The sequence below is a fragment of the Microtus pennsylvanicus genome, chromosome 10 (assembly GCF_037038515.1).
Source record: "Microtus pennsylvanicus isolate mMicPen1 chromosome 10, mMicPen1.hap1, whole genome shotgun sequence".
Classification (NCBI taxonomy): domain Eukaryota; kingdom Metazoa; phylum Chordata; class Mammalia; order Rodentia; family Cricetidae; genus Microtus; species Microtus pennsylvanicus.
This window is the reverse complement of record NC_134588.1, coordinates 23,702,114-23,714,926: the sequence shown is the minus strand read 5'-3', so window position 1 is coordinate 23,714,926 and position 12,813 is coordinate 23,702,114. Positions and strand designations below refer to the sequence as shown.

The window sequence follows — 12,813 nt, the reverse complement described above, 5'->3', positions numbered from 1 at the left end:
CTAGTGGTCAACATGAGCTACCTTCCTCAATCTCTATCTTATCCTTTGAGACAGGGTCTCCCACAAACCTGGTGCTTGCTAATTTAGCTAGGATGGCTGGCCTTCCAGCCCTGAGGGTATCTTTCCCGTTCCTGGGTTTTAATTGTGTTTAGACTGAGTGACTCAATTAGGATAAACCAACCTGAGTTTGTGCCACAGATACCAAGAAGTAGAATTAAATTTTAAAGTAATATAACATAGGTACACGCACCTGACATAGGGTATAGAAAATAGTTCTTTCTGATCTAAGGAACTACTTAAGACCATATTCAGAACCATTAATAAAAATACAGAAGTTGGGTTAGAGAAAATAATTATCAGAAAGCAAGGCAGAGGGTAGAACCACAAACCTGAATAGTGACAGTGGTGGATCTATAAGTGAAAAGCATAGTTTCTCTACTGAAGAGAGCAAAGCACAAAGCAGCAGAGGAAACCTGAATAACGACCAGCAGGAGCCAGATGGGAGCTCAGGGGTCTTCGTATTGCATCCTCTTCTCCACCTCTTCGATATATTGTTCCTTTAAAAATGTACATGTTTTATATATTTTTTACATTTAATTTATGTGGGGGGAGGGTGTTTTGTGAGGCCGTTTTAGAATTTTTAAATATAGAGAATTACAAAATGTGATCAGCCATAATCCAGCCAGATGAATTATAATTTATCCTATTTTCTCCAGCGCCTCACCATGTGGACAGTCTGCACTTGGAGCTAAGTTAGAAATGGGTAATGTTTAAAAGGAGAAAGTGGGAGAAGATCTGGATGGATATTTGGATGCTGGGAAGAAAGCAATAAGAAACAGCACTGGAATTTGGGAACTAGAAGATAAAGGAATGGTTATCAAGAGTGAGCAAGAAAGTGAGTGGAGGGGAAAGAACAAGAGGCAACTACAAAAGCAAGTTTGGGACTCAGAAATAAGGTGAAGTAGCAGCACTCCAGTATTTCAGACATTCTGACAGCCAGCTTACTCTGTCTGGGAAAGCCCACCCCACCCCCATTCTTATTCTATGAGACTATAACTTTTTATTATTCACTTTACTGTTTGTCGTTTATTGAGCTGTTTCTACCCAGTGTGTTTACAACTCACATAAAATACTAAAGACCATCAGATACACAGAAAAAAGGCTGAACAGGGCAACTCAGCCAGTGTGCATATTCCTGGGCTCTGGCAGCAGCTGCAGCTGCATAGTAAAACAGTTGCCTCAGAAAGAGGGCACATGGAAAACGGGGGGGGGGGGGGGGGGGTTGAGGTGGAGGATGGGGACATTGATGGGAAACTGCTTTAAAAGAAGGTGGATTCAAACAGGCCAGCGGCGGATGCAACTAAGGCATCTGAGCGAGAAACTGAGCGATCCATTTAAGAGTCCAGAGGAGGTTATGGGTGTGATAGTTCAGCGGCAGAGTATGCCCAGCAAGTACCAGGACCAGGGCTAGATCTTAAGCATCACAAAATGAAGCAAAATGCAACGAGGAGAAAAGAGGTGACGTTCTCGTGGGAACAGGATATAAAGTTGATGACAATAGGCCTTCCGAGAGGGTGAAGAGCCTTTAACAATGAGTGCTATGCATTATTTGCATGAACTCCAAAGAACTTGGCACCATCTACATTTTCCAAATCACAATCACAACCAGGAAATAATGAGAAAAAAAATAGGAGGAGGCTGGAGAAATGGCGTGGTGGTTGAAAACACTTGCTGCTCTTCCAGAGGACCCCGGTTCAATTCCCAGCACATGGCTCCTCTGTCAAGCCAAATAGGGGTTGGAAGAGTCTATTTCACTCCTCCACTCCTCAGGTCCTCATTTACAAATCCTGTCAATACACTAGGCTATGTACTTTTACAAACTCAAATAACCTTAATTCCAGTTTTAACATTTACATGCTACCTCCTATAGTAATATCTCACAATATAGAGAGTTAACCCTGCACCAGTCTCGGCTCTAAACACTACCTAGATGGATTCATTTATCACCATAACCTACAACGTAGAGAGACAGAAGCTGGGGCTATAACTCAGTGACAGAGCCCTTGCCTAGCTACCCTCAAATGCACAGTAGTGCACGGTAGATTAGGTATGCACGCAGAGCAGGCTAGTGCTTACAGCCTCAACAACTAGATCAGCTCTTTGCCAACTCTCGAGTGCCTAAGAATCATGCGCAGGGTCTTCTAAACGACAAACTGCTGTTTTTCACTCTTGAGCTTCTGAATAGGACAAAACTAAGGACTTTTCATTTCTAACAAGTTCCCAAGTATATTATTTATTAAGATTTCTATAAATAAGTTTTCTAATCTAGTTGGCTTAACAACAGGAAAAAAATTAAAACATTTTTGAAGATAGAAGTCCAAGATCAAGTTGCTAACATGGTTAGTTTCTTCAGAGGCCTTTTTCATCGTCTTGAAGATGGCTGTCTCCACATGGTCCCTTTACATGTACTCTGTGGGGTTTTTGTGACCACCATGGCCAGCAGCGTAACAATCTACCAGGGAAGAAGGTAGTTCAGTTCAACACAACCTAGTGATATGGAAACTCCTTCAGTCAATGGCCTTGAAGATATCGGCCCACTTTGGGCATGGTCTCATGTACTATAAGTGCAGTCAAAAAACCTTAGGGGCCTTTTGTTCTGCTGGATTCGGTTCCGATTCACAGTGCACGCAGAGAACTGTGGATCGTTGCCCTTACTGTAAGTTTATCCCCAAATAAATAAACCTTTGTTATACTCCATTCCAGGCTATTGTGGAACTCTTTGATACAACTACAACTCAGTAGGCGATATTATTTCAAACTTTGAGAGTCTTGACCTCAAGGAGTTTATTTTAGGCATATTTAAGTAAGTACAACTTGGTGAAACTTTTCCTAATTATAAATAACTCAATTCAGGATGTACAATAAAGCTTAAAATACAACTGCAATGAAATTCTTTGTAAAGTACATGTGATGTCTTCCATAAAGGTGAGTTCCATGGATTGACTATGTCTTAGTGAGGGTTCAATTGCTGTGAAAAGACGCCATAAAGCCTAAAAACAATGCTTAACATGGCAAAACAACCTCATACTGTCTCCTGCTACAAGCATGCCTTCTATCCCCCCAGATAAAAACATTTCGGTTCTTCACTAACAAGCTGAAAATTAGCATTTAATATAGTCAATAAATATAACAGCATTATTTTGGGTCAGTAGAATTGTGTCCTTATCTCCCAAGGTCTCAGCTTGATGAGTTATAAGTCTTGATGTCTCTCAAATTATCTGCTTCCTCTTCCTCTTGGGATGTTTCCTTTTGATGAGTTTCTCATCTTCCTTCCAGTGTTTCATTTGTGCAGCGGCTCCGGGATGCTGTCCTGATCAGATGCATCATAGTGGGAGCCATAAGGGACTTTGTTCATTTTCTGGAAAGACACAAGCACAAGCTCAAGCATCCTGATGTTAGAAGAACATTGGGCCTTTTCCACTTAGTAGTTTCTAGATCTTTTCATTTAAGATATGGTTTAAGTTGTGTCTCCTTTAGAGAATGATGTTTTGGGGTAGCAGAAGAAGCATTATTCTTTAAAGTGAAAAGATTTAGTTAGCATAGTTAAATGTAGCATAGTATTTAGGTGGGTGTTATACCCTATTTTTGTTTTTGAAATTTACCATTTAAGTATTTGATGATGTCGCCGCACAATAGCTCAACCCTGTGGATTGTAAGGGATTCCAATAACATGATTAATAATCTACACATTGAAAAACTAGGGGCTGAAGAAATGGTTCGGTGGTCAAGAGCACTGACTGCTCTTCCAGAGGACCTGGGTTCAATTCCCAGCAACCAGATGCAGCTCACAACTGTCTGTAAATTTAGTTCTAGGGAACCCAACACCCTCACACAGACAGACATGCAGGCAAAATAACAATGCATATAAATGAACATAAATATTATAAAAAATTGCAAAATTCTTTAAAGCATTTCCTAGTATAAGCAGGACCATTATCAAATTTTAGTCATAATGGGAGTCCTAGAAAGAAAAGGGTACATAATAAATGACTAATAGCATCTGAGGTTATTTTACCCCTGTGAGCAGAAGCAGAAATCATATTAGAAAAAAAATCTGTTAGATGAACATGCTTTAAGCATCCAAATTCTGGGATATGAGTAATATCAAGTTTGCCAGATGGCATCAGATTTTAACCCTTGAGGATTAATTGTACTAGCAGATGGCTATAGGGTAAAAGAAGAACAAGAAGGGCAGGCCCTAATAATCTGTTCAGCTTGCTCACGAGGTAGAGAATTGCACCTGCAAAGATTTTGCACTTTGCTGATGAAGTTCATGAGAGTTTTGAGGGGCCTGAAAGGAAAGTTTTAGGAGTGAGGAGGCCAGCACAAAGGCTCGAGCATTAGCGGATGTTAATGGACCTGGCTGATTAGAATGAGCGTGAGTTTCTCTTGTAAAAGAGGAGCAGCTTCAGCACAACATGCAGAGTCAGGTAAACTATTCAATGCTGGGAAACATATAATTAAAGTTAACTGATTACAGTAAGTTCAGACTGTTCAGCTGTACAACAAGGTGGGGGGAACACAATCCTTTTGTGGAGAATATGGAATCTGTATATAACACACAAGCTCCTTGTCCTTTTGAAGGGTGTGGTAGTTTGAATGAAAATGGCTGTACTCCAGGAGCAGGCAGGGTTGGACTTCATGCGGGCAGTCAGACTTGATAGTGTAAGGGTCACTCAGGCGGCACTGGTTGTGAAGGCCTGCAGGGATCATGGAAAGCAGTTGAGGATTGACACTGTGAAAGGCAAAGAGAGGTCATTGGTGAAGGTGCAGTCTCAGTGGCAGTTGAAAGCCCAGGACTGAAGGGTAATGCAGGGAAGTTAAGGTGTGGCACCATGAAGAGAGCCCCGGAGAAGCTATTGGTGAAAGTGCAGCCTAGTTGCAACAGGAGCCCCCAGCAGTTTGGAGATAATAGTATCGTGGGATGACAACCAAAACCAGCAGCAGCAGTGGAGTGGAGCCAACCAGAGCCTAGAAGACAAGCTGTGTGTGCTCTACAGGGGGCAGAGCTGGATAAGTCACTCAAGTCCTTTGGAAGGGTCCAGAAGACTGTGAGCCATCCCGGATATTAGATACTGAGTTATTTACAAATGAAGTTGCTTTGCTTTGATTTGATTGTGACTGTGCCCTAGTTCTTCCCTCTTGAAGAAAGTATTTCATTCATTTTTTATTTTATTGAAGCCCATAATTGAGTTTGAATTTTAAGACTTTGGATTTTTAAAGAGATTGGCTGTTTCAAAGAGACAATTTTTAAAGTGTTTTTTTTTAAAGTGTTTGAATTTAATTTGCAAGGCATTGGAACTTTTTAAGTTTGTAAAATGTTTTATATGGTGATGTCTTTCTTTTTGTGCAATGTTGGGGATAAGTAAGAAAGGAGAGTCTATGGCTTAACAGTAATATGTTTGTGTGTCAAGCTGACAAGGGGTCAGGTGTGCTGGGTAGTTTATGACAACTTGACATAAGCTAGAGTATTGCAGAATAATTGTTTACACTGTGTAAAGAAGTGTCACTGTTGATTGGCTTAGTAAAAAGCAGAATGGCCAATAGCCAGGCAGGAGGAAATAGGTGGAAGAGAGAACTGTAGGAAGAGAGGCAGAGGAATACCAGCAAGACACAGAGCAAGTTGAACATACTATACAGAGGAGAAGTAATTGAGCCACGTGGCAAAATGTAGACTAATAAAAACAGGATAATTAAGTTATAAGAAAGAGATAGGAAAAAGCCTAAGCTAAAGACCAAGCTTTCATAATTAATATTAAGTCTCCATGTCATTATTTGGGGGCTAAGTGATCTCAAGACAGTCTGACAAGAAAGCTTCTACACTGGAGTTATCTGAATGGAGGGAGGGAAATTCGATTGAGAAAACGCCTCCATAATATCCAGCTGTGAAGCATTTTCTTAATTAATGATTCAGATGAGGGAGGGCCCAGCCCATTGTGGGTGGTGCCATCCCCTAGGCTGGTAGTCCTGGGTTCTATAAGTGTAGTAATAGGAGCGTTGGGTGCCGTTCTGTTGTATTAGGAGCGGCGGGGCTGTGTCCCCAGCACCCCGGCCACCTGGCTATCTTATGCCCCGAAATAACAACACACAAACTGTATTCTTTTAAACACTGCTTGGCCCATTTCTATCTAGCCTCTTCTAGGCTAATTCTCACATATTAATTTAGCCCATTTCTAATCATCTGTGTTGCACCCCAAGGTGCGCTTACCAGGAAGATTCTAGCCTACGTCCATCCTGGGTAGGAGCTGAATCGCGTCTGTCTGCCCAGGTGAGGGGGGAGCATGGCGGGAGCATGGCGTCTCTCTGAGGCATCTGCTCCCGAGAGGAGAGCTGTAGAGTCTGAGCTCACTTCCTCTTTCTCCCAGCATTCTGTTCTGTTTACTTCTCCCACCTATGTTTTAACCTATGAGGGCCAGCCAAGCAGTTTCTTTATTGCTTAACCAATGAAATCAACAGATTGATATATGACACTCCCACATCATATAAGGATGCAGGCTGAGCAAGCCATGGTGAGCAAGTCAATAAGCAGCAGCCCTCCATGGCCTCTGCATTAGCTCCTGCCTCCAAATTACTGCCCTATCTGAGTTCGTGTCTTGACTTCTTTCAGTGATGAACAGCAATGTGGAAGTGTAAGCCACATGAACCCTTTCCTTCCCAGCTTGCTTTTGGTAATGATGTTTTGTCACAACAATAGAAACCCTAACAAAGGTAAGTTTGTTCTGGGGTCTGGGGTATTGCTGTGATAGGCCAGACCATGTTTTTGTTTGGAAGAATATGGACTGTGGGACTGTGCAGTAGGAAAACAATTGAACATTTTAATGGGCCATCCAGGAAGACAGTGGTGCTGACAGTGACTTGAACTGTGGGGTCCTGGCTCAAAAGTTTCAGAGGAGAAAAAGAATATGTGGTTTTCGGGTTTTGCACTCGCGCTTGTGCTCTCTCTCCCTCTCTCCCTCTCTCCCTCTCTCCCTCTCTCCCTCTCCCTCTCCCTCTCCCTCTCCCTCTCCCTCTCCCTCTCTCTCTCTCTCTCTCTCTCTCTCTCTCTCTCTCTCTCTCTCTCTCTATTTCCATGCTCCCAGCCACCCAAGAGTGCTGCAGTGCTACGTTTATTAAACATGGACATCTTTGATTCTTCACCAAAGTAATTTCCTTGGCTCTTACAACTTAAATTAACCCATTTCTTACTTACATTCTACCACCTGGTGGTGCCTTTTTCCAGCTCCACACATTCATCTTGCTTCTCTCCACGTCTCCTGGTCACTCTGGTCTCCTTCTTTCCCATGTTTTCTTTTTGTCTGCAAGTCCCACCTAACCTCTACTTACTCACACATTGCCCATTCAGCCCCTTATTAGACCAGTAAGAGCAACAAATATCCACAGGGAGCAAAAAAGATTGTTCCACAACACTGCTCAGCTTGCTCTTTTCCATTATAAATCTTCATTAGAGTACCACTAATAATCACATGACAGAGTCTATACTGGGTCATTTTGAGATTTCCTCTGCCAAGGAAATTAATTACTAATATTCTTCTTCCTGAAACTTTTTCATCCCCACAGCTCATCAAGTCACATTCAGCACCACTGTCTTCCATGCTCCTACTAGTGTAGCCTGTTAAGCAGAGCTTAAAGTATTCTACTGCTTTCCTAACCCAAAGTAGCAAAGTCCATTTTACTCTAAAAAAAAAAAATCAGACCTATCACAGCAATACCCAGACTCTGGTACCAACTTTTGTCTTAGTTAAGGTTTTTATTGCTGTGAAGAGATACCATGACCACGGCAACTCTTATAAGGAAGACATTTAATTGGGGTGACTCACAGTTTTAGAGGTTCATTCCATTATTATCATCATGGCAGGTAGCATAGCCATGTGCAGGCAGACACAACACTGGTGAAGTAGTTAAGGATGCTTCATCTTGCAGGCAACAGGAAGTTGACTGAGACACTATACCATATCCTGACATAGGAAACCTCAAAACCTGCCCTCACAGTGACACATTTCCTCCAATAAGGACATACTCACTTCAACAAGGCCACACTTCCCAATAGGGCCACTCACTTTGGGGGTCATTTTCTCTCAAACCACCACAGCTGGAGAGCTGAAGAAGTGTTTTGCCATCAGACAGGGAGATGCAGAGTTGAGAGTTTTCCCTGCTGGTTTTCAGTCTTGCTTTGGTCATTTCCTTATTATGCTCCCTTTCCTCCCTTTTGGAACAGTAAAGTATATCCTGTGCCATTCTATATTCAAAGTATGTGATCTGCTTTTTGATTTTGATTTTACAGAGGATTACAGTTAAGAGATTGCCATGAATTTCAGAAGAGACTTTGGACTTTTAAACAACATTGAGACTGTAATAGACTATGGGAACTTAAAGTTAGACTGAATGAAGTTTTGCATTATATGACTACATGCTTATGGGGACAAGCAAATAGAATGTGGTCATTTGTATGAAAATGGCCCCATAGACTCATAAAGAGTAGCATTATTGTGACCTTGTTGGAGGAAGTGTCACTGGGGTTAGTAGGCTTTGAAGTTTCAGATGTACAAGCCAGGCCCAGTGTCACTCTCTTTTCCTGCCTGCGGATTCAGATGTAGAACTCTTGGCACCATGTCTGCCTGCATGCCACCATGTCCTGCCATGATGATAGTGGATTAAACCTCTGAATTATAAAACAGCTCCAATTAAATGTTTTCTTTTATAAGAGTTACTGTGGTCATGGTGTTTCTTCACAGGAATAAAACCCTAAGACAAAGAGCTATTGTAAAAGCATTAAAAGCAATTATCTAAAGAACTTTTAGATGTAGTTTTAGGTAATACCTAAGGGGTATCTTCAAAAAAATTTTGAAGAGAATCTTTAGGATATTGTTATCTATATATCCCAAGTAACATGCTAGTGCTACCAGCCAGTAATTATCAGTGTGGAATAAATAATCAAACTGAATTTTATTTAGTAGCATAATAATTTCTGTAGGCTCTTAAACTAGTAAATTGTTTAAGAAATGTGTCCTTCCGTCATTATCAAGTCTATAATGTTTTGTAAGTAAGGAGTACAGATCACTGCAGAGAACTACAACATGCCTAGATTTCTATACCATTACCATGTTGATATACAGTTACAGTAGGCGATGAGGAGGAAGGGTACATAATTGGTGATGCATTAAGGGATTAATTCTACGGGTCACCACTTAAGCAGCAGCATTATTTGATAAACTAATAACTCACTCTGCTTCCAGTGTTACGAGTTTAACTTTCAGATGACTCTAGTCTGTGTGTCAAGTTGACATAAGACCAGCCAGCACAGATTCACACCAGTGATCTTATTTTAACCCAGTTACCTCTTTTAAGATCCTACCTCCTAATCCAGTTACATGTTGGGTTAGGATTTCAAAATATGAATGCTTAGGGGTAAATGGGGGAACACAGTTCAGCCCTTGTATCAGTTAATCCTAGCACTGACACTGGGAGATCGCAGGACCATAGCACGTGGCAACTGATGTGGCAAATGCTTTTTTTCTGTCACTATTAGGCAAGAAAGCAAGAGCACATATTGTTAGAAATAAGTTCAGGCTCGCAAAGAAAGAGACCACCAACTGAAGAATCTGGACAAGGCAAAGTTTACTCTTGATCAAGAGGGTGTACTCTGAGGAGAAAACACCCCAAGACGGGAAGTAATTTGGTTTTTAGGTTAACTCAGCTATGTCTTTTCCCTGTTGGCTGGGGTCCGGCCTCACAATCTTATTCAGCTAGTCTGAAAGGAATTGGCCCGCAGGAAATGAAGGGGGAAGGGGCTCACTGCAAGTAGAAAAGGGTCACTGCTCCAGGCCATTAATTTCCTAGGAATGAATCTTTGTGCAAAGATTTACTTGGTGGGAGGATTAAAACATTTTCATAAAAGTCTTACAGGGAGAAGGAGATAAAAAAAATTTGAATTCCTTGTCCCAAACACAAGTTTTATAGTATTTGATAGTATCTCTTACACATTTTTTACATTATTACTCTAAAGTTATGACCTAAATGAGAATACTCTTTCAAAGCAAAGGGGCCATAACAAGAAGTATGTGGCCCAGTGGTGGTGGCAAATGCCTTTAGTACCGGCACTTGGGAGGCAGAGGCAGGTGGATCTCAGTGAATTTGAGGCCAGCTTGGTCTACACAGTGAGTTCCAGGACAGCCAGAACTGTTACACAGAGAAACCCTGTCTCGAAAAACAAACAAAAAACAAACAAACAAAAAGTATGTGGCAAAACGACAAGAAACAACAAGTACATTAAGAAGCCTTGTGGACACATTGAAATACGAGATTCCTATACTAGCAAAATGACGATAGGATAGCTGACCTCTGTCAATCAGTTCGTACATTAGTACTAAGCCTGAGGAAATTAATACTTCTTTTTAAAAAAAATGAAGCAGGGCTGGAGAGATGGCTCAGAGGTTAAGAGCTCTGGCCGCTCTTCCAAAGGTCCTGAGTTCAATTCCCAGCAACCACATGGTGGCTCACAACCAACTGTAATGAGATCTGGTGCCCTCTTCTGGTGTCCAGGCAAACAAGCAGACAGAATATTGTTATACATAATAAATAAATCTTTTAAAAATTGAAGCAAATTGACAGACACCTTCTGTGTTGGAATCCCGTGAGTATAATGGGATGTATTATTGATCATAAATATTCAATATCATTCCCTAAGGAATGAATAGATTCTTCCGTTTTGAGCAGACAGGGCAGACTACATTAAGGAGGTCAGCATGCACCAAGATAGCAGATCAGCCTACGTTCCAGCTCAGAGTCAAGAACACGAACCACTACTATGCAGATAAAGCTGGCCTCACTCTCCTGCCCCTGCCTCCTGAGTGCTGTAATTGTAGGTCTGTGCTACCAAACCCCTCCTTCAAAATAACCAATTACATTTTTTTAAGTCTAATTTGGGGAGATGGCACCCATTGAACAACCAACATGATACTCAACCTTTAACAATGCAAAGAGTCAGCAGGGCGGTGGTGGCGCAGGCCTTTAATCCCAGCTCTCGGGAGGCAGAGGCAGGCGGATCTCTGTGAGTTCAAGGCCAGCCTGGTCTACAAGAGCTAGTTCCAGGTACAGAGAAACCCTGTCTCGAAAACAAAAAAAAAAAAAAAAAAAAGCAAAGAGTCAAGGAAAACGCGTAGGTTACCGCTGTATACCCACTCTCCAGCCAGCCCTAGCAACCCAGCACGCCGTGCCCCCCCCCGATAGCGGGACAGCTTGCCAAAGGGTCCTCTGACCCGAGGGACACGCCTCCACGGGGCAGTGACAGCATTAACGTCCAAAAGCGGAGATCAGGGCCTGAACTTGCAGAGATAACTTGACAAGTTTTCTGTAATTAAAAGAGAGTGACACAGTGATACCCCGTCTCAAATTAAAAAAACGCCCATCAAGCTGTTTCATGCCCTTAATCCCAGTACTCAAGAGAGCAGAGGCAGGAGGATCTCCGTGAGTTCCAGGCCAGCCAGCACTACACAGACCCTGACTCTGTCTTAAAAAATAGAAATGTTTTGGGAGCACGGAGAAGGCTATTAACGGCAGTGAAGTTACCCCACGCGGGTAGGTCAAGCGGCTCCCCGGGAAAGACACCTCGGAGCCACCCCACGACACCTCACCCCGGCCTCGGGAACGCCCCTTAGCGCCCATGGGCGGGGCAGAGGGAGAAACCGGCGGCGGCGCGCGAGATCGCCGCTGTAACTCTCGCGATATTTCGAAGCCAAACTCGCACGCGGTCTCTGAGAGCGTCTAGCCGGGGCCGGGAGGGCGAGCCGGTGCGGGAGGGAGACGCCCTTTTTCCTGCCGTCGGAAGCCAGCGAGGGAGGGTGGTACTCACTCCCCCAGTCCAGTGTCCTGATGCCCAGCGTCAACGCCAGCCGCAAGGGTCAGGAGAAGCCGCGGGAGATCGTGGACGCGGCGGAAGTGGGTTCCCTTCTTCCCCGGGTCGGGGCTCGCGCCGAGGGAGGGAGTGGGGCGGTCGGGGCGCTCTCTGCCTTGGGAGCCCCCACCGCACTTTACCTGAAGGCCGCGGCGTGGAGTGGCGCGCCGCAGCCCAGTGCTCCCCGAGGACCCACAGGGTCACGCCTGGGCGCGCGGCCCGAGCAGCCTGGGACTGTTTTTCTTGAGAACCCTGGCCTAGGAGAAGTGTGTTCGTGGGGAGGCGGCGGGGGAGGGAGGGACGGGTTAACATGTGGCGCCCAGTGAACCGGAAGTAGCCCCAGCGGGGCTCACATGAACACGTCCTGCACGTAACACACCACTCCAGTCCCCGGAAATTTTTGATAAAGCACCGCTAATCGATATCCTCTCAGCCCTCATAATGTTCTGACAAGTAATGACAGCCCTTTGCAAAACTGGCTGCCAGTGTATTTAAATGACTTTTCCTTGTGACAGTTGTGAACACATGTTATCTTAATTTCCTTTCTCAGTAACCTGGTGATAACCCTCAGTGATCTTTAGCACTTTCCAGAAATCAGAGTTTGAAACCCTCCTTCAAGTTAGATATATTGTACAAATTTTTAAACCTTAGTCCTTGGCTCCTAAATTTTTTTGGTGGATGAATTCAACATTTGTGGTAACTACATCATAATTCAGAATATCAAGTTAATATTTGATTCTGATGAAATGTGAATACTGATTAGATAACACTCTCCTCGCCTTTGGTTCACACACTGCCACCAGGTTTCATTATGTGACGGTGTCTTTTTACTGTGCCCCAGGTGTTATTTCTCCTTAGATGTA

General features: G+C 43.3%; 1 protein-coding gene and 1 long non-coding RNA gene across 2 annotated transcripts in view; one reads left to right on the top strand and one right to left on the bottom strand.

Annotated features, from left to right (window-relative positions):
- Positions 1-2,705: 2,705 nt before the first annotated feature.
- LOC142858506 (uncharacterized) lies at positions 2,706-12,240 on the bottom strand. Its single transcript, XR_012912032.1, has 3 exons — positions 12,091-12,240; positions 11,239-11,407; positions 2,706-4,760 (listed from the first exon to the last, which is right to left on the bottom strand). It is a non-coding gene; the product is annotated as an uncharacterized LOC142858506 (long non-coding RNA).
- Dars1 (aspartyl-tRNA synthetase 1) overlaps positions 11,580-12,813 on the top strand; it is a 62,040-nt gene continuing 60,806 nt past the window's right edge. Inside the window, exon 1 of the mRNA XM_075987813.1 lies at positions 11,580-11,994. Within this exon, the coding sequence (XP_075843928.1) occupies positions 11,929-11,994 (66 nt within the window). The 5' untranslated portion in view covers positions 11,580-11,928. The remainder of the gene's footprint in view (positions 11,995-12,813) is intronic.